Genomic DNA, 22,105 nt, shown 5'->3' on the forward strand with positions numbered 1-22,105 from the left:
GCCAACACGGTGAAACCCAGTCTCTACTAAAAATACAAAAATTAGCTTGGTGTGGTGGTGGGTGCCTATAATCCCAGCTACTTGGGAGGCAGAGGCAGGAGAATCACTTGAACCCAGGAGGCAGAGATGGCAGTGAGCCAAGATTGTGCCACTGCACACCAGCTGGATGACAGACTGAGACATCATCTCTAAATAAATAATACATAAATCCACAGAAGGAGGAGGCATTGTCAACAAAGCTGCTGGCCACCAGGCACTGCAGGGTATGGACAATGGAGAAGTTGAACTTGCTATCAGAGCCTGCCAAAGCAAGAACTCAGAACATGCAGTCTCTCTAGCACTCCTTTCTGACAGTCCCTTGTTGTGCCAGCTGGCAAAGGAAAAATATTTTTAGAGCCCAGATTCATTTTCATAGAGCAGGCAAAAAAGATGAATTTGGAGCTGAGAGGCAATAAGTTGATTAACTGTCACAGTCTAACCCTTTGGCTATTCAACGTCCACATGCACCTTTCTATACACATTTGAACTCTTGTACATGGATGAAATAATTTTTTTTGAGACAAGGTCTCTCTGTCACTCAGGCTGAAGGGCAGTGGCATGATCATAGCCCACTGCAGGCTTTGAACTCCTGGGCTCAAGCAATCCTCCTGCCTCAGCCTCCCAAGTATCTGGGACTACAGCTATGTGTCACCACTCTCAGCTAATTTTTAAAATATTTTGTGGAGACAAGGTCTCTCTCTATAGCTCAGGCTGATCTCAAACTCCTGGGCTCAAGTGATCCTTCTGCCTCAGCCTCCAAAAGTGCTGGAATTACAGACATGAGCCACCTCACCTGGTCACAGTTTTATATTCTAAGAAGATACATCTATCCATCTTTAAAGTACTTGCTGTTTCCCCAAAATGTAAAGATATGTAATGTCAACAGTCATTGTTTCTATTGCTGGCTATGTTAATTACTTCTCAAATTCAGTCACAGTGCCACTGAGTATTCTTACCTAAAGACTAAACTGTAAAATTAACTTCCAACAATTTAAGAAGAGAGAAGAAAGATGGCATATGAAAATAAAGGTATTGGCTGGGCGCAGTGGCTCACACTTGCAATCCCAGCACTTTGGGAGGCTGAGGCTGGCAGATCTCCTGAGGTCAGGAGTTAGAGATCAGCCCAGCCAACGTGGTGAAACCCCGTCTCTACTAATAATACAAAAATTGGCCAGGTGTGGTGCTGCATGCCGGTAATCCCAGCTACTCAGGGGGCTGAGGCAGAAAACTTGTTTGAGCCCAGGAGGCAGAGGTTGCAGTGTGCCAAGATCGTGCCACTGCGCTCTGGTTGACAGAGCAAGACTTCATCTCAAAATAAATAAATAAATAAAGGCATGAATACAACAAGCAAAGAGAAAATATGCAAAGCTACTTTGTTTCTGTAATTGATCATTAAGGTTGTAGTTTATATGCACGGCTTCCTTCTGCAGGAAGCTAATTCTGTATTATTCTTCCCCTCAGCCAGAACTTCAGCTGCTGTGGATTCTTTATCTGGTGGAATGACTGAAATTATTGCCAAAGTGAATCTTCGTTGTTCTTACCCCTTCTCCTCCCCGCACCTGTTTTTTTGGTTGTGTGTAGTTTTCCATTAACTATTGGACATAGAAGAACTAGAGGCACCCTAGAGAATCTGGGTTCCAGACATAGCCTCCTTTCTACCTTGTGTAGCAACTCAGTTTCCCCGTGGTCATTCTTTCCAGCAAGCAGGTTAACTGTCCTCCCCACCTCATCTCCTTTTTCCCTTGCTTAGTTCAACAGCATATGGAACCCAAAACCTCCAGGTGACAGTCTCCTCTTCCAAACGGGAAGAACCCCTGTGGTGTCTCCTTATGGAAGCATCCCCCTCTGGGGGACAAAGATCTCCAAACCAGCAGAGCTCAGAGTTGCCAGGATAGGAAGCAAACTTTCTGCAAGTGGGTGATTGGGTGTAACAGTGAGAGGATCCAGTCCCACATCCACCCTTTGATTCCTGGACTACACTGGCTGTGAGGGAGACAGCACTATATAGTGGCCTCTGATTCAAAACATAAACTGCATCCTGTAAAGCAGAACCCATTCCTTTCAGGATGCTGTCTCCCAACGGACACTGTAACAGATTTTAGTGAGCCATTTCACCTTTTTTCATTAGGCCAGTTGCTTCTAGGTGATGGGGAGTGGAGTAAGACCAGTGGTTTCCACGGCCATGAACCCACTGCTTCACTTCCTTTGCAGTGAAGTGAGTTCCCTGATCAGACATAATGCAGTGCAGAATGCCATGATGGTGGATGAGGCATTCTGTGACCCGACGGGTGGCAGCACTGGCTGAAACATTACGAGCAGAGACGGCAAACCCACATCCAAAATGTGTCTATTCCAGTGAGGATGAATCTCAGTTGTTTGGATAGTTTTATTCTGTCGGCATAAAAAAAAATAGGCACACAAGTTAATGAATAGGTTATCCTGAAATAGGCTAATGAATTATTCTTTTTGATAATAGCATGTCTCATTTTGAAACAGAATTTTACAAAAGTGAGAAAGAGAATATAAACATTTTAATGCTAGGATTCTAAAGTGATTCTGTCCCTGTAAGAAGAAAATGTTTCCTTCTTGAAGGTAGAACTACCACCAGAAGCATCCTAAAGAGACAGATACGAAAAGGAAAAGAGACAGTTCAAAAGGAAAAGCTGCAAGTACTCCCACATAATAACGAATACACGTACATATAGCACTACATATACCGGGAACTGCACGGAGTGTTTCTGATGCATTCAGTAGTCCTCATATTCATCATAGGAGGCAGAAACTTTTATTATTCACATTTTATACACATCAAAACAGAGGCATATAATACGGAAGTCATTCGCCCAAAGTCACACAGCTGGTATGTGGTAGACTTGACATTGGATAGCTCCAGTATCCGGGCTCTTCATTACTAATGATTCTGCCTTTCATAGTTAACTTTTATCTTAGCAGGCAGTAATTATTTCTAACATTTTACATGAGCTCCTCAAACAAAGCAGTTTAATGGAAAGTGCCTGTTAGGCAAATAAGATACAACCAAATACAAAATTTAACCAACCCCTGAGGGAAAACCCACAGTGTAGGTCAAAGGGTGAACTAGTGATGGTATTGAATTCTGAAAGATTGCCACCTGCTTCTGTCTGATGTTATTCTTTTTTTTTTTTTCCCTTCCGAGATGGAGGCTCACTCTGTCATCCAGGCTGGAGTACAGTAGCATGATCTCAGCTCACTGCAACCTCCACCTCCTGGGTTCAAGTGATTCTCCTGCCTCAGCCTCCCAAAGCTGGGATTACAGGCACCCACCACCACACATGGCTAATTTTTGTATTTTTAGTAGAGACGGGGTTTCGCCATGTTGGCCAGGCTGGTCCTGAATTCCTGACCTTAGGTGATATTCCACCTGGGCCTCCCAAAGTGCTGGGATTACAGGAATGAGCCACCTCACCCAGCCTCTGTCTGATGATACTCTGCTTTGACTTTTCTTCCCCTCTCCTTAGAAAATCCCACAGAATGTAGGCACTGCCATTGAATTTGTGGATTTCTCTTTTTCCTAAGCCAGGATGCTGTTTTCTCCTTCTATCTTTTGTTTTTCATCTGCCAGTTTCCTTTTACTCTTTAAATTGCTGCATTATTTGCATCTGAGCTGTGTTCCCCTTTGCCAAGCTTTCCTTACCCCACAACCCATGCATCTGATAAACGTGTCTGAGGGTTCCCCCTGCCTTCTTCCTCCTTTTATGTTTCATAAGCTTCTTCAGTCCCTCAGAAGGAAGAACATAGATAAACTGACAGATTCGTGTGATTACCTTTCTCTCTGTGAGTGGAAAGCTTGACAGTCAAAACCAAAACCTGATCTCAAGAAAAAATATTTTTAAAGTTATAAATGGGGGAAAACGTTTATATCACTGCCAGGTTTGTGCAGATGTCAGCCGAGAGGGGAAATTCTGGGTCTCACTGTAGCAAGCTGCTTATTTCACCAGTAATCCATTCCTCAGAATTGAACATTAAATAGAGAAGGAACTTTTGTGTTTCTCCCTAAGTCAGAGAATTGTAGCTGCCAGGAGGTAATATAACTTTAGACAGCTTTGGCACAATAAGGAGTTCTGTAGGTCTGGAGGCCCCTGCAGTTGTAGAAACACGGTTGCTGTAAAAGTACAGTTCCAGGCTGGGCACAGTGGCTCACACCTGTAATCCCAGCATTTTGGGAGGCTGAGGCAGGCAGATCACTTGAGGTCAGGAGTGGGAGACCAGCCTGGCCAACATGGTGAAACCCTGTCTCTAATAAAAAATACAGAAATTAGCCACACCTGGTGGTGTGTGCCTGTAATCACAGCTACTTGGGAGGCTGAGGAATGAGAATCACTTGAACCTGGGAGGCAGAGGTTGCAGTGAGCTGAGATTGCGCCACTGCACTCTAGCCTGGATGACAGACTGAGACTCTACCTCTCTGCCTCAAAAAAAAAAAAAAAAAAGAAAGGAAAGAAATTAAATATAATTATGCAGTTAAGCACTTAACCAAGTGCCTGGCATACATTCTAACTGCTTAATAATTGTAAGCCAGTCTTGTAAGCTGAAATGAGACAAAGAAAAGTAAAGCTAAAGAAGTAGAAGCCCCAGCCAATTGGGAGATAAAACTTAAGCCGTTTTGACGGGGTGTGGTGGCTCACACCTGTAATCTAAGAACTTTGAGAGGCCAAGGCAGGTGGATCACTTGAGGTCAGGAGTTCAAGACCAGCATGGTGAAACCTGTCTCTACCAAAAACATAAAAAATTAGCCAGGGTGGTTGCGCATACCTGTAATCCCAGCTACTCTGGAAGCTGAGGCAGGAGAATTGCTTGAATCCAGGAGGCAGAGGTTTTAGTGAGCTGAGGTCAAACCACTGCACTCCAGCCCTGGGTGACAGCAATACTCCATCTCAAAAAAAAAAAAAAGTTCTGTCACTGTTGTTTGTATGAACTGCACAAGTACACAAGTATGAAGTGAAGCAACCCTGGAAAGTCACCCACATGCATGGACTCTGCCCTGACTAATCAGGCGCTAATAAGGGCCTTGGTTCTGGGTCAGTTGCCGCCCGGGGTTCATGGAGGATGTGTGGGCATGCTGAAGGAGCTGCGTGCCTTTGTCTCCAGCCTCCCAGATGGGAACCTACAGAGGAGGGAGAGCTCCTGCTGCTAGGTTTTGTGGGCAGGGCTGGATTTCCAAAGAAAAATCCATTTTGGAACTGGTGGAAATGTGGCAGAATTGAAAATAGTGCCTGAAATCACTATTTGTGTGTACACGAGACACTAATGTCTTAGGGATGATTTGTTTCTTGAGAAAGAAAAGAAAAGGGAAATATCAGAGAGAAAAGAAAAATAAAAACTACGTGCATAAAGAGTACTATATGGAGAGGAGGAAAAAGAGTGGAGACACCTGACAAACATTACCTCAGCCAGGCGATCAAGGTCAACATCAACCGTGATAAGTCAGGTTGATAGTACGTACTCCTGATGTGATGTAATAGCAATAGCACTTTACCTCTGTGGTCTTCCTCCCTGAGACCCAGAACCCAGTCTAATAATGAGAAAACAAACATCAACTGAATTCCACCTGAGGGCCATTCTACAATATGCCTGGCCAGTACTGCTCAAAACTGCCAAGATCATCAAAAACCAGTAAAGTCTGGGAAACCGTCACAGCCAAGAGGAACCTAAGGAGACATGACAACTAAGTGTAATCTGGGGTCCTGAATGGGATTCTGGAATAGAAGAAGTACATTAGGTCAAAACTAAGATGATATGGGCCAGGTGTGGTGGCTTAAGCCTGTAATCCCAACACTTTGGGAGGCTGAGGCAGGAGGATCACTTGAGGTCAGGAGTTCAAGACCAGCCTGGGCAACATAGTGAAACCCTGTCTCTACTAAAAATACAAAAATTAGCTGGGCGTGAGGGGGGGCACCTGTAATCCCAGCTACTCAGGAGGCTGAGGCAGGAGGACCACTTGAACCTGGGAGGCAGAGGTTGCAGTGAGCTGAAATTGTACCATTGCACTCCAGTCTGGGCAACAGAGGGAGGCTGAGTCTCAAAAAAAAAAAAAAAGTTAATATGAACAAAATGTGGACTTTAATAAAAAAAAATCCTATGCACAGGCCGGGCGCGGTGGCTCAAGCCTGTAATCCCAGCACTTTGGGAGGCCGAGGCGGGTGGATCACGAGGTCGAGAGATCGAGACCATCCTGGTCAACATGGTGAAACCCCGTCTCTACTAAAAGCGCAAAAAATTAGCTGGGCATGGTGGCACGTGCCTGTAATCCCAGCTACTCAGGAGGCTGAGGCAGGAGAATTGCCTGAGCCCAGGAGGCGGAGGTTGCAGTGAGCCGAGATTGCGCCATTGCACTCCACCCTGGGTAACAAGGGCGAAACTCCGTGTCAAAAAAAAAAAAAAAAAAAAAAAAAATCCTATGCACCCTTTTTTTTTTTTTTTTTTTTTGGAGACAGAATCGTGCTCTGTCACTAGACTGGAGTGCAGTGGTACAATCATGGCTCACTGCAACCTCCACCTCCCGGGTTCAAGCAGTTCTCCCATCTCAGCCTCCCAAGTAGCTGGGATTACAGGCATGTGCCACCATGCCCAGCTAATCTGCATAATTTTAGTAAAGACAGGGTTTCACCATGTTGGCCAGACTGGTCTCAAACTCCTGATCTCAAGTGATCTGCCTACTTCAGCCTCCCAAAGTACTGGGATTATAGGAATGAACCACTGTGCCTAGCCCTAAGCATACTTCAACTGCACCATCAGCATTATAGTGTCAGGTCTCCATATGCAAGCCTGGAGCCTGCGTGTCTCAAGTCCTGCCTGCCTCAGCTGATCGTCTCCCACCTCCTGGGAGTTCACCATGGTCCCTGATCACCCAGCGGAGCTTCCCTCACCCAACCTGGGTGGGACAAGCCCCTCACCCAACCCTGCCATCTTAACTGTTCTTATGATAATGTGAATACCTCTCACCCATCCTGCCATCTTAATGGCTCTTCTGCCTCACCCCCGCCTGCCATTGTAACTGAACTTGTGGTCATGTATACTCCTTGCCCCTACCCCCACCACTGTAACTGATCTTACTTTGCAACACCCCATCCCCCAAAAAACTGCCCCAACCTATAAAGCCAATTCCCACCTTACCCCTTTTGCCTGTCCTTTCTCAGATTCGGCCCACTTGCACCCAAGCAAGAAATAAAACTGCCGCCCTCCTTGAGGGCACTCCTCCCCTTCCCTCCCCTCCACCCACTTCCCTGCAAAAAAAAAAAAAAAAAAAAAAAAAAGAAAGAAAGAAAACTGCCTTCTTGCCCACACAAAGCCTGCTTGGAAGATCTCTTTATTAAATGCATTTAATATTTGGTACTATTGGACACAAATAACATACAGTTACAAAATAAATAACCCATTTAAATAGGGAGCAGGCCAAGCTGAAAATCAACTCAAATTATCAATTCTCATCATTGTAAGGATTTTCTTTTTTAAGTTTGGTTTCACCTCTGCCTCCAAACAGATGGGCTTTTCCTTAAAGGAAGTTGACTGACTTAGTCAATTTTTTTTTTCCAGACTTAACACATTGCCCTGTCCCTGGGGAGTAATATTATTGTGAGAAAACATCCTAGTTCTGGGTCAAAGTATTTTTCCATTTTCAGTGAATTGATCATTTGGCAAACTGACATTTTTTAGAGCTGGCTTTTAGCACATTGGCTCTTGGCAAACTGCTTTTCAGAAAATTGACTCTGTCTTTGAAAAATGTGAATCTGAAATTTCTCCAAAAGCCCCTTGCTTGCTTAACCAAACTCTGCCTGTGGAATGGTCCACCACTTCCAAGTAATCTGGGTACTGTGCCTGGTCACTTACAGCAGTGCCTGGCACATTGTCCTGCTCTAAAACTGCTCAGGGCAGTTGTTAGAGCTCCTCTCCATCTCTTGGCATGAGACCTCATAAAAAGAAATGCTGTCGGGGGAGCCCCACAAGTGCCGTGGCAAGGGTCTGAAGCCTCAGCCTGTTCCCATATAAATATTGATTTAGAAAAGAATTAGAGGCTGGACGTGGTGGCTCACGCCTGTAATTCAAACACTTTGGAGGCCAAGGCGGGCAGATCACCTGAGGTTGGGAGTTCAAGACCAGTCTGACCAACATGGTGAAACCCTGTTTTGTTTTTTTTTTTTTTTTTGAGCCGGAGTTTTGCTCGTTACCCAGGCTGGAGTGCAATGGCGTGATCTCGGCTCACCGCAACCTCCGCCTCCTGGGTTCAGGCAATTCTCCTGTCTCAGCCTCCTGAGTAGCTGGGATTACAGGCACGCACAACCATGCCCAGCTAATTTTTTGTATTTTTAGTAGAGACGGGGTTTCACTATGTTGACCAGGATAGTCTCGATCTCTTGACCTTGTGATCCACCCGCCTCGGCCTCCCAAAGTGCTGGGATTACAGGCTTGAGCCACCGCGCCCGGCCTCCCTGTTTTTTTTTTTTTTTTTAAAAAAAAGAATTAGAAATAGAAGCACAAAAAGAAAAAAAAAACAACAAACAAAAGAAATAGAGGCACATACTTATTCCTTTATATAATTCTATATAATCTTATAATCATAAAGATATATACTCAATATAACCTTTAATTTTACTAATGATGATCGGTTATGAAGCATGGAACTGAGGGGGGTGACAGGCGTGCTGGAGGGCGCCTCAGCTGTGCGGCAGCAGCAGTGCTGGGAAAGCGCTCGCTGTTTAGCCGGCTAGGGAAGGAGATGTCCAAAATGCCCACGATGTCTCCTTCCTCGGGGGAGTTAGGAGAAAACTCCGCTCCCCCAAGCTCTTTTGGTAGGCCTGACGGCTGTCAGGCAGCCCCACAGACATCCAGGGCCTTAACTGTCTCTATGTGATGCTGTGCTTCAGCGGTTTCTCTTTTTCTTAGAAGACAAGAATTAATAATAGTAACATAAATCTTAATGTCCTTGATATTTCTGACAAATACGTGAAAAGTGCTGATGCATTAGGTTTTCTCCTCATCTCAGCTACTTGAAAGTCCTGGGACCCCTAACTCCAAGACACGTGATTTACCTGACCCTATCATTGACTGCCATTACCTCACCTTACCTTCCCTGCCCACTGCTTTGTACTCAATAAAAGTCAGAGTGTCCAGACACTCGGGGCCACTGCTGGACTCTGCACTTTGGTTAGCAGTGGACCCCCAGGCACAAACTCTGTTTTTTTCTTTCTTGGTGTCTTGTGTCTTTTATTTCCACAGTTTCTCGTCTCCACACCAGCAGAGAGGGGCTCACAGAACTCTGCAGGGCTGGACCCTAGAAAATGGACTGTATCAGAGGGGACTAAGCTATGACCTCCTTGCCATTTTTCATATTATGAAATATTTTTTCATATTATAAAATATAATGAACTCCTCACCATATTTCAGTGTGGGCTCCAAGTGAGACCCTCAACACTTACCCTGGGGCTTCTGAAACCCAAGTACCCCAGGAATAACTGAGATCAGAGGCGGGGGGATGGAATCATTGACTCTTCCATAAATTCCCTCAATACCTTAGGGATTTCTGCCCATCAGCAACTTCCCTTTCAGTCATGATATCCAGGGAACATGAAAGGGTAATGAGAATCACCACCACCAGATGGTGGGAGCAACTTTTATTGAGTGCTCCTTTTGCGGCAGGCGCTGTAACAAATGATTCATGTAATTTATTCTCATTCGATTCTTACAACAGTCCTCTAGAGTTGACACATGAGGAAACAAACTTAGAGCAATAAAACAACTTCTCCAAAGGTCACCTAGCTGATAAGAGGCAGAGTCAGGCTTTGAAACCAGGTGCTTCCAGCCCTAAAGCCTGCATTCTTTCTTTTCTTTTCTTTTTTTTTTTTTTGAGACGGAGTTTCGCTCTTGTTACCCAGGCTGGAGTGCAATGGCGCGATCTCGGCTCACCGTAACCTCCGCCTCCTGGGTTCAGGCAATTCTCCTGCCTCAGCCTCCTGAGTAGCTCAGATTACAGGCATGTGCCACCATGCCCAGCTACTTTTTTTTGTATTTTTAGTAGAGACGGGGTTTCACCATATTGACCAGGACGGTCTTGATCTCTTGACCTGGTGATCCACCCGCCTCGGCCTCCCAAAGTGCTGGGATTACAGGCTTGAGCCACCGCGCCCGGCCATTCTTTCTTAACCAGTCAGCAAAATGCCTTCGTTACTTATCCATTTAAATGATACATACATGAGAAGAGCTCAGCTAAATTAAAAGTAGATTATTTTACAAGGGAAAAAAATGGAAAAGGAAGAGCATTCAGGAATGGTTTCCAATGTAAATACATCTCCATTTCTCCCACTCTCCTCCCATCATGCTTTTCTGTGCATTTCTTAAGGTGTGTGGATGTGTACAAATTCCACAGTTTTGTTGCTGATTGGTTGATATGGTTGATAACAATGGGGAATTAAGAAGGAGATGGAGTACAAGTGGTCAGGGCCTCCTAGCTGGACACCTCTCATCCACCTTATACTGACCTTGGAGCCCAGAGTCCAGTTCATCTAATAGCTTGTCCCCTTCCTCTTTCTCCAGAATGTCCACGAGGGTGAGGTCTGTCATGTAGTACTGGCATCCAAAGAAACTTTCCTTCTCCCTCACCAGACAGAAGCAGTGTAATCTACCAGCATCAGAGAGGCTTCTAACAGCAATCATACCCCCTCCAGCATCCATTTCCTGAACTACAACTCTTGTGATTTCCTCAAATGTGCTGACCATTGTGCCTGGACCACTGGGAAATAGAAGTCAATTTCAGTTTTGGGGAGGAGGGTATTGGTTCAAGTATTTAAACCTTCCACGTTTGGCAGCCTGAGGTCAAGGAAGAGCCAAAGGTTCCAGGACAACCAGGACCTGGAATGATCTCCTTGCCCTACTTCTAGAAGGCAAGACAGCCATGACTCAGTCAAGAGGGGTAAACATCACAGATCCCAGATTCTCCTCTACCCCTCATGGAACCCATCTGGAGGGAAAAAGTAGCAGCTATTACCCCAAATAGGGAAAGTGAGACCCATTTTCTACATCTCCCACAGCAGAGTTGTCCCCTTCTTCCAAGGGGCTGAGGGATGAAAAGGCAGGCCCACCATGCCCCAGCCACACCCACCCCAACGTTGATGAACAGAGGAACCAGGGAGGGACGACGGGAATGGCTGCCAGACTTCACATTACTAACCTCAACTGATCGTCTTCCCTTGGCTCCGATTCTTGGGCTATCTGCCTTGCTGTACTCTGCAAGGCAGTTGGATGGGTGCCTCCCTACCAACCATTTATGAGGTGGCGGTAAGTCAGCCTCAGAAGAAACAAAAGCTTCCTGGGATCCGCTTCCCCATCCTGCCTCTGGCCATGTTACCTACATCCCTTCTGCCTGACCCAGGCATTTATCCACTCACGGTTCCCTTCTCTTGTCTCTGCCCCCTTCATGGTGGTTGACCCTCAATTCACTACTAACCTGAGAATTTTAGGTGTCTAGAAAGGGTGCCCATCTCAGGTGCCACCCACCTCCTCTCCGACCTCAGCTGTTCACCAGAAATGGAAGTTGTGAGGATCCCCTCTGCAGATCTCTGTACAGTTCCTGGCCTCTGAATCTCAGGAAGCTAAAATAATGAAATTGAAACTTATCCAGGTACAAGGACAGGTGAGTAGGGCTGGGCGCCCCATTTCCCAAGCCTTTAGATAAGCCACCTTATAACTGATCTAGAGGCAGATAAGGCCAGAACTCCTTCTTGGACCCAAGGAGTGGGTAGAAGATCCTGATATGTATTTTAGGTGAGTTTGAGCCAGACAATGGGGCAAACCACGGCACGCTGGGCCATGCAATCCCGTGTATTTGGAATAGAGAAATCAAATATGGGTGGGTATCAAGTGCCAGCAGGCAATGGCTATGGCCATGCCTAGGACATGTGGACAGTAACCCAGCAGAACCAGCTGCCCAAATGCCATGCTGTGGTCCACAGTGAAGACCCAGGATAACAGCAGCTAACACCTGGAAAGAACAGGGTGGGCCTGTAAGGAGCACTCAGCCTCCCTCCCCATCCCGTGCTCCCGTGTACACATGCTGGTCTTCCTTATCTGGATGCCACCCACCTTCTCCACCTACTTCCTTCTCCAGGGAGAGAGGCCTCTGGCCTCACCCATGTCCTCTCTCAGAGATAAACACCCGGGTGAGCCCAGCCTGTCTTCCAGCCTTTGCATGCCTCAGTTCTGAAAGAACATTTAAAGAGATGACAGAGGCCAGGGACAGTGGCTCTGCCTATAATCACAGCACTTTGGGAGGCCAAGGTGGGAAGATCACTTGAGGCCAGAAGTTCAAGGACCAGCCTGGTCACCATGGTGAAACCCCATCTCTACATACACACACACACACACACACACACACACACACACACACACAAAATCAGCCAGATGTGGTGGCGCACACCTGTAATCCCAGCTAGTTAGGAGGCTGAGGCAGGAGAATCGCTTGAACCTGGGAGGCGGAGGTTGCTGTGAGCCAAGAGCACACCGCTGCACTCTAGCCTGGGTGGCAATAAACAAATAAATAATAAATAAATAAACAGACAGACAACAGAGGTGGTGGTAACAATTACAATAATAATAATATGGCTACCATACATTATTTACTATATGCCAGGACTGCGCTAACGCTCACGACGGCCCTAACAGGCATTATCCTTACACATCAGCGGAAGCAACTGAAGCTCAGAAAAGTTGACAAAACAAAATAGCTAATAAGTTGCAGAGCTGGGATTTGAACCCAGATCATTGTGGATGTTCTCCAGTATCTCACCCTGACTGTACTCTTGCAGGCTGGTGAAAGCATCCAGGGCACCCCTACTCCCAGGAGTGAGAGCAGCAGCCATGTTTCTCTTCCCAGTACTGTGTGGGCCCTACTCAGAGACGGGTGGTAGCTGGACTTGGGCACATACCCCACACTCTTCCTGATACTCACTCCAAGGGTGCCGTGATACTGGACCAGGGCCAGACATGGGGCAGCTCCTCCCTTCTACCTGGGACTTTGTGCCTGTCCTGAGAATAGCAGCTGATACTGCCCACAATATGCTGGACGGTCAGTGCCCTAGGGAGATAAGGATTCCTTGCTATAAGACTCCTCTCTCTCTTAGCCGTGTTGGCCTTGGAAAGTCCCCAGGGGTTACCTCTTCCCCTGTCACTCAGGCTTATGGTGGGAGGAGGAAGCATGAAAACTCCCTACACTGAAAGGTCAGAAGGAAATGCAGCACTCCCAGGGGAGACATGACTGGGGAAAGGCCTAGGAGAGAGAAGTGAGAAACTGGAGAAGGACTGGGGGACTCATCGGGAAGGTGTGGGCACCGCTTGGGACCCTGGCTCCAGGTGTAAACCATTGCTGGATTGCCCCCTCCCTGGCCATGGCACAAGTCACCCCAGCCTGTGGAGCCAACGTACAAGACCTGTCAGAGAACAGCCAGGCAAAAGCACAGAGAATTTTGCTCTCTGACCACTGCCGCCACTGTCAGCTCCCTCGCAGCCCCCTTGGGGGATTTCCCTGCTGAAAGCAGCACAAAGCCCAGCAGTCCCGGAGCCCCTCCTGCCACCATCAGAGCTGCACTGATGTCCCACCAGCGCCTCAGCAGGCGCTCTGCCCACACCCCTGCCCCCACCCCTCAGCCTTCCAGGAAGCAGAGGCCAGACACAGGGAAACAGGAACATGTTGCCCTTTTATTTGCATTTCTCAGAATACTGTACAAAGGGAGTAAAAATCCTATTCACATGTTGCTTAGAAAGATTTTAAGGTGAAAGTTCCCTATGATACATGGGGTGGGAGATGCAGGGCCAGGAGGCAGAAAACAGGGCCAGTGACCTCTCCTGCTCCCCCGGGCCCCTGGAAGAGGATACAGGCACCCACGCCTTTTCAGAATTAACGCGGCCCTTAGTCAGCCAGGGGAAGGGAGAAGGCTCCAGCCCAGGCTCAGGCTCCCGGCCTCACTTTCTTCTCTGCAGGCTGAGACAGCGCCTATAGGCCACGCCTGGCTCCTTCCCCTGTGCTGCTTGACCAAAGGTCCTACAGGACTCTCGCCACTGACCCCACGTGGGGTGGCCTCACAGCACCACATGTGCCTGCCACACGAGAGGCCCTGCCAGTGCCAGCCTACACGAGGCGGTTAAGGGGTGAGGGCCTGCAGAGGACCACAGCAGCCATCGTTTGTCACAGCTTCCCTGTACCCTGCAGAAGTCAGAGCCAAGTTGGACCTGTACTAACAATGACCCACGGGCCTCTTCCCCACCTGTCCACCCAACAGCCAACTCAGGAGTTAAGCCCACAGCAGCCTCCTTCCCCTATTACCATCACATTCTGTGGGTAAACTAACCCTCCAAGCCTGCTTCCCTCCCTGCCCACATCCCAAAGAAGACTGGATCTAGCTTCTGTCCCCACCCCTCCCTCCCTTACATCAGTGCTCTGCTGCTCTGTGGCCCCATTCTTCTAAGTCTCCACTCCCTATCACCCCTGCAGCTCCCCAACCTCTACCAGGCCAGGATGGCAGCAGCCCTGGCCCCCTCACCTCTGGGACCAAGCCATCCACACTCCACCCCATCTTCCCCCTACCTGACCCTCCCCACTCCCAACCAGGACCCACGGTGGGTTGCAGGGAAACTGGTGAAAGCCCGAGACTCGGATTAGACAGCTCTCTGCCCAGAAGGGCAAGGCCCCGTCCCACGCTTGCTTTCACACACACAAGCACACACTGCGTGTCATCGAAAAGACCTCAGGATTACAGTGACACAATCCAGAAGCCGTACCGCCCTCTGCTCCTTACGCAGGGGTTAAAGTGCTTTGGCTGCCTGAAACAAGTGAGCAGGGGTTTCCCCCACCCCACCCCCGCCTCCTGTCCCAATGCATGGTCCGTGTTCAGCCCAGGAGCCCAGCCGATTCTGTGACCACCCCCATGGAGTCTCTATTCAAAAAGCAAAAGGAAAAGATCAAAAAATTCAGAAAAGGTCAGAGCCCAAGGGGCCCCGCCCCAACCCCACTACAAGCTACTCCAAGTTGGCTACTGGGGGAAGCGAGGGGGGAAACTAGGCCCAGAGGCTCAACCCCCACCTCGACAGTGTCCAGAGGCTCCTTCTTCCTGTCTTCAGTGTCGCAGCGCAGGCCTTTTCCCCTATCCCTCCCCTGTCACCCTGGGCAGAGGAAGGGGCCGCACCCTCAGTACTTATTGATTCCAAAAATCCGGACTCCGTGGAGCTGGGGCAGCTTGGGGATGAGCACGCTCATCAGGGACACGGTGTTGAGGATGAAATGGATCTGATCGTACTTGGTGTAGAAGCTGGTGAGGAAGTACCTGGGAGGGGAAGGGTGGGGAGAGATAAAAAAGACTGTTGGGCCGGGCGCGGTGGCTCAAGACTGTAATCCCAGCACTTTGGGAGGCCGAGGCGGGTGGATCACTTGAGGTCAGGAGTTCGAAACCAGCCTGTCCAACATGGTGAAACCCCGTCTCTACTTAAAATACAAAATGAGCCGGGCATGGCGGTGCGTGCCTGTTATCCCAGCTACTCAGGAGGCTGAGGCAGGAGAATTGCTTGAACCTGGGAGGCGGAGGTTGTAGTGGGCCAAGATCGTGCCACTGCACTCCAGCCTGGGTAACAAGAGCGAAACTCCATCTCAACAACAACAACAACGAAAAGACTGCTGGGAGGACCCCTTCCCCCCTCACTTCCTGGGTGCGGGAAGGCAGAATCCTGACAGCCAAAGAGTTACAGAAGAGGTCTCCAGGCCAGAGTAAGAAGCAAGAGATCTCAGGCTAAAGAGGCCCCTCCTGGACCAGCGCCAACCTCCCTCCCAACTTCACCCCAAGCCTGTGGGCCTATCTCACTAGCGGGAAGGAGGCTCTAACGAAGGAAACTCGGGGCCAGAGAGTCCAAAGCCTGAACCTAGTGTAAGACCCAGGAATATTCCAACTTCCTCTGTTCATCCCAACACCAGCAGCCAGAGCAGGGTTAATAAGCACGGCTGGGCCCCAGGGTCCTCCCGGCCTTGCCCTGCCTGCTGGTGTCTTCCTGAAGCACAGGCACTCACAGCACGATGGGTGTGATGGTCAAGAACTTCCGAGAGGCCGTGAACTGGACCCCATAGTCCATCTGCTCCCAGTGAGTGAGCAACCTCGCCTTGCCCTGGTCCGGGGTCTCAAAGGGCGTCCCCTTCACCGTGTGCAGGAAGATATACATGCCCTGGAGGAAGACGTCTTTGTTGGAGGCTATAAAAGGCAAAAGGCCCTCCAGCCCAGCTCCTACACCCAGTCACAGACAGAAGTAACTCCCAGTGATCTGGGGCCTCCCTGTGCTGGGTAGGCAGATATGGGCTGGAGGTCAGGATGGAGCAGCTGGGAGACTGCCAGGAGAAGAAAAAGGGGACCCAGGGGGACAGGCTAGGCTTGGCATGAGAACGCATTGGGGGAGCTGGCCACAAGACAGGCACAGAGATGCCGCCCCTCCAGGCCACTCATAACCTCCCTGTGCCAGCTGGGAGGAGGCAAGCTGACGGGACTAACCCCTGCTTACCAGCCAAAGAGTGCAAAGGAGCAAGTGGTGAGGGAGCAGAGAAGGGCAAGAGTGGAAGATGGCTCGAGAAGGAAACTTGAGAAAAGAGCATTTCTGCCCCAGCCTAGGCACCAGGACTCCCGGGTCCTGGGAACTCTCTGGAGCCCTTTGTTCAGCTCTCAGGGATGCATCTTCCAGATCCACAGCCACCCCACCCTGGCGATGTGGACAAATCTGCAGATTTGATTCCTATCGTCGTGCACAGGGGAGCAAGGCAGAGAGATATGGGCTGGGCCTGGGCTCTGGAGCAGATGTTGTCAGTACCTCACCCTGACATCTGGGCCAGGCCCAGCAGGCTCCTCCTATCCCTCACCCCTGCCAAAGAGCAGCCCACAGGGCAGAGGCAGGCAGCAGGCCGGCTCTCACCATGTTGTGGATGAGGTTGGTGAGAGTCCAGACGACAGGGACACTCACGAAGGGGATGCTCAGCAGCACGACGTGGAGGAGCCCGATGGCCAGCACGTAAGAGAGCCAGATGCCACGGCTGTTCATCACTCGTGTGTTGGGGTTCACCTCGCTGTGCGCTGTGCCCACATTCATCCTGCCGCCCCTCTCCGCTGTTCTGCAAACAAGCAGCACAGGTCAGACAGGTCACATGGCTTTCCCTGCCCCCTCTCACCCTCCGATCCGCTGGAAGGCAGGTCCTTCTTTCCCTGAGAACTCCACACAGTTCCACTCTTTTGATTCTCAAGCATGGAAAGTAGAAAAAATCCACATGGACTTAGCTCTACTCATTTCCTGCTGCTGGGCTGGGATAAACCCCAGGCTGCCCCATGCATCACCCCATTGGGACAGAGGCCTGGCAGGGCTTTGGAGGACAGGTCATCAAGAGGCATGCAGCCCCAGAACAGAGAAGGCAAGGCCCACCTCCCAGCCTCACCCCTTACAGCATTCCCATGAGGGCCCTCTGCTGACAAAGGCCCCAGGAGAGAGTTCTCACTCAGCATGACCCCTGCTGGACTTCCTCTCACGAGGGTCTGATTTGGGATGTCTCCTCTGAAGCCCTTCCCATCAGGAGGGAAAAGAAGTGGGGTCTACGGGTACAGGCAGCAGTGGATGAACTATTTGGAGGTCACTGCTTCCACTCACCTCCTCTAATATTTTCAATTCTGGATCTCCCCAAACCCTAACTTAGGAGGACTGATTCGGTAAAAAAAAGGGAACAGGGGAGGGAAGAAATGCGAAAACAACAGACTAGGGACAACCTCTGCCCAGACCTGGAAGGTGCCCCTTCTGGTGACACAAAACAACCCATCCAGATGTTTTCTCCATTTGGCAGCCACTCAGGCCAGCCCTTGCGATGCCAACTCTGCTGCCAAACCACCAGGGCCCTTTTCCCCACAAGAGGGGTGAGGACAGAGAACGTGGCCAATACCTAGAGCTCCCACGGAGAGCTGGAACCCGCATCAACATATGCGTCCCAAGGGCACAGACCCGAACCTGTGGCCTTCCTCCTGTCCCCGTTCCTCTCTGTCCTGCCCATCCTCACCTCAGTCTCCCTCAGCACCTGTTTCCAGGTGTACCTTAGCTCATGCCTTCCCCTGTCCAGCGCCAACAGTAGGAGGCCTGTGGCAGGAGGAACCAGGAGGTGGCCACAACCCACAGTGGGCAGGGGCAAGTAGAGAAGGAAGGGAGGGGAATGATCTGCCCCTTGTCCAGAGCTTGGCTGTCCCCAGATCCCTGAGAGACCTGTGATCAGGAGAAGGTGGAACAGATGGTGCCTGTGTACTGGCTCACCTCCCTATCTGAGGTAGGGTCCCGCCTGCTAAAGACCATAAGGTCCTCACCATGGTAACAGCAACATCTTTCCTGGGAATGCAGAAGAGTCCCAGATGGAGACATTCTAGAAGTACCCAGAAAGCCAACTCCCTCACGCCCCTGCGGCAACCCCTCAGTCCCAGATGCCATCTATCTCTGATAGGATCCTAGCCAAATCTGCATAGGAGCCTGAATCCTCAGGGGTCAGTTCTTTACTTCCAGGATAAGAGGAGCAAGTGTCCTCTTCTCAGACAGCCCCACGCTTAGAGACCTCAGGGAAAATGTGACCCACAGCACACCACCCCAACAAGCAAACACCTCTGAGCCTGCCTGCTGTGCGTTCTGGGTGAAGTGACCCTCCTGGGACCTATCAGCACAGCCCATTGGGCTGGGTAATTGAGCCTCACAGAAATCCAAGGATCTAAAAAGCCAGAGCTGGCCCTGTTTACCTTCCCAGGGCCTCGGGGCTTCCATTACTCTAGCAGCCCCTGGGACAGCTACACAAAAGCCTTCACCTTAGAAGGGAGGGCAACATGTAGCTGATAAGTGAAGGATCTGAAGGACTTACCTCTGATTAAGGAGAGGGAGAGTTTCCCAAGCCTGACCTGGGGAAACTGCCACCCCATCACCTCTCTGTTACCCACCTCTACGGGTTGTTGGTGTAGAAAGCACTAACCCTTCCTAGTATTTGTCCCGGAGTGCCAAAAGCCTAGTGGAATCCCAGATCACAAGACCCCATACCCCTTTCCGGCTTTCACAGGGCAGCCAACAAAACTTGACAAGCCTAGGAAAAGCGCAGACTTAGGTCCTAGCCGACACCCTCAGACGCTTCTTCCTGAAGCCTAAACACTAGGTGCCCTGAGAGCAGAAAACCACCAGAGACCCCTGAAAAAAAGAGATCAACAAACTAAGAAAAGGACTGGCAGCCAAAAAACACTCGAGACTTGCGTGTGACTATGGGCACACATCACTTCCATTAGCAAAACGACCAAGTGACCCCTCCCCTAGATGAGGAGAAACAGAGAGGAGGCTGGCAGCGGTCTACAGCAGCTGAGCTGAAAAGTTCTGCTGCCATAGCTGGCAGGTGGCTGCTAGTGCCAGGTCCTGATGTGGTTTCATAACCTGCCTCAAACCAGAGCCTGCAGCAACTCTGTTCTATTAACCACTTTTTTTTTTGCTGGTAGCTCTTTTCCCCTCCTTCCCTCCCCACCCCCTTGGCTCCACACGCAAATATCCGGGCCCAGCCAGTATGCCAGACACTCAAGCCAAGGCTGACCGTGCCCCAGACCAGCCACCAGGTGAGCCCTTCTCATTCCCTCCCCCAGAAAAGAGCAGCCCTTACAACAGCAAACCTCCTGACTTCTGGATGAGGAGCACAAAACATCCAGGACTGGATGGGGACCCCCAACCGGGAGTCCGTGGCAGCACATCACAATGCCATTTCCATTCCGCCCACCCGGCAAGCCGCAGGACCGCAGCCGATCACCTCTCAACTTTGGCCCAGCCATCCCGACTGGGGGAGGGCGGTGGGAGCGGAAAGCTTGTGCTAAGGCGAACCCACACTAAGCCGAGAAGAGGAGGAGCGAAGGGGCGGAGTCCTCACTGTTGTTAGGGTTTTCTGAGTGAGACCTCTGGCTGGGGGCCGGGGGGAAGGGTCCTGCTCTGTTCCCCAGCCTGGGACCTCGCACACGGAACCCGGCCGAGTCCGGGACCCCACCGTCACCTCCACGGGTTCACCCAGCTCTGCAAGCAGCCAAACCTTTACCCCCGAAGCCCAGCCTCTCCCCGCCTCCCACCCCTAGCCGAACCGCTCCTCCCCGACGTTCTACCACCGGCCTGCGGCTCGTACTTTCTTCCTTGGCCACCTCCCCAGACGCTGCACCCCCTCGGTTGATGCACTCCCTCTACCTCCACTCACTCTGCCAGGGTCTGTCCAGCCCAGGGCGCCTCCCTAGCAGCCCCCACCTTCTCTCCCGCCCCTCCTCTAGCCCTGGGGTCCCCTGGTTCTGTCTGGGCTCACCGTGCAGGGAAGGAGATCGAGGGCCCGGGAACGGTTCCCGGGAGCGGGGGCCGCCGCTGCTCCAGCAGCTGTAACAACCCGCGGCGGCAGCCTCTCCGCTGGCAGCTCCGGCCGAATCAGAGCTCCGCGCCGGCCGCGTGACGTCATCACCTCGCGCCGGCCCGCCCGACGCCTCCTGGGAGTTGTAGTTTTTCCGGGCTCCTTTCCCGGTCTCTCCGGGGCCGCACTGTTGGAAGTTGCACCGTGACGCAACGGTCAGATCGCATGATAGAACTTTGGTGCGTAACAATTCCAACTTTTGCTTCTGTGCCTTTCAAGTGTATTTTATCCTTGCCCCAGTTTTGCAGATGAGGAGACTCCAACTTGTAAGTCAGCAAAGACTCCTTGCTGTAAGTCTTTGCTGGGTCCCAGACTGGATCGAAACCCAGATATTCTGACCCCAAGTGCAGGGTTTTTCCACTGCTCTTGGCTGCCTCCGCCCTGGCCCCAGATTGGCTCCTCCAGAAGCGGACTGGCTCGGCCCTTTGCCCTGCCGGGCCCTCCTGGCAGCGCGCTTTTCACATTGGCTGAGGGTCTGCCTTCTTCTCAGTCATGCTTGGCCCAGGCTGCCCGGGACGGGGCCACATCCTTGGCCGCCCCGCACCTGACGTCAGAAGAGGCCACGTATCATAGATTCCTTGATCAGTAGTAAGGAGCCTGAGTTTCTGTCTCAGGTCAGCTTGTGTGGTTTTGAATGAGAGGCTCTGGTCTGCAGTTTTCACATCTGCATCCTCTAAAGGCAAGGGCACAGATTTTACTGCCTGGTCGACATAGGGTAGGCCCCCCCTTTATTGGCAGTGTGACCCTGGGCAAATTACTTGTCTTAATCTCCAGTTTCACACCTGTGAAACCCCACCTCCAAGGTTGTGGGAACCCAAAAAAATGCATGTAAAGCACTTGTTGCATTGTAGGAATTTATTTAATATCACTGTGGGAGGTTGAACTAAATGGCCCTTGAGGTCTCCTCGGTCACTCCCATTCTCCATGTCACCAAGAGGCCTTGTCTGGGTAGTTTCAACTCCCTCCCCAGCTTCTCTCTAAGTCCACTCTATGCAGGGCAGGGCTGGAATAGCAAGATCAGATTATGTCATCATGGCTTGCCAGCCCGACTCTGAATGGCAGTTCGTGGCACCCTGGAGTGAAACAGGAAGGAAGAGGCTAGCCCAGGAAAACTGGGGAGCACTTCACTTGGACTCCACCTACCCTTCCTTCCCCAGGGGGCTGCCAGGAAACAGTTGTCACATAACTGGAGTGGGACCCCCAGAGGCACTTAGTGGTTACCAGGCAGGTGGGTATTTGAACCACCCAGAGCAGAACAGGCAGCTTCTTGAATATTCCCAGGGCCAATGGCCCCAGAAGAGTTCATCCCAAGATCGAAATAATCTCCCGAGTCTGAAATAGCTCTGCCTATGTCCTAAGGAAGTTTTTCTTGGTTTGTGGAGGTGCCTTTCCTTATAGTCATCTTTCTGCAGACATAAGCAAACCCAGTGTTGTTCTTTTCACGGAAACCTCCCCAGCATTAAGGCAAGAAGGTGTGTCTATATTTTCCAAAGTGAGCCTGCTGGACTGTTTTTATTTTTCTCTGGGATTCTTCATCCTCCATCAGGTTGATCGAGCCCTCTGGGTCTTGATCAGTTTCTTGACATCTCT

At 50.4% G+C, this 22,105-nt stretch overlaps 1 protein-coding gene across 4 annotated transcripts; it reads right to left on the reverse strand.

The window, feature by feature from the left end:
- Nucleotides 1-13,741: 13,741 nt before the first annotated feature.
- ORMDL3 (ORMDL sphingolipid biosynthesis regulator 3) lies at nt 13,742-20,534 on the reverse strand. Of its 4 annotated transcripts, none has more exons than XM_003942836.4 (4): nt 20,417-20,534; nt 17,005-17,195; nt 16,118-16,269; nt 13,742-15,383 (listed from the first exon to the last, which is right to left on the reverse strand). In XM_003942836.4, exons 2-4 carry the CDS (start codon nt 17,176-17,178, stop codon nt 15,248-15,250), a joined length of 462 nt encoding a protein of 153 aa, XP_003942885.1. In that variant the 5' UTR covers nt 17,179-17,195; nt 20,417-20,534; the 3' UTR covers nt 13,742-15,247. The 4 variants fall into 4 exon arrangements, with proteins under 4 accessions (XP_003942885.1, XP_010328962.1, XP_010328963.1 ...); XM_010330660.2 differs by having other exon boundaries at nt 17,005-17,200; XM_010330661.3 differs by lacking the exon at nt 20,417-20,534 and adding an exon at nt 19,739-19,813 and having other exon boundaries at nt 17,005-17,200.
- Between the last annotated feature and the right edge of the window lie 1,571 nt (nt 20,535-22,105).

This window comes from Saimiri boliviensis, chromosome 17 (assembly GCF_048565385.1).
Source record: "Saimiri boliviensis isolate mSaiBol1 chromosome 17, mSaiBol1.pri, whole genome shotgun sequence".
Lineage (NCBI taxonomy): Eukaryota > Metazoa > Chordata > Mammalia > Primates > Cebidae > Saimiri > Saimiri boliviensis.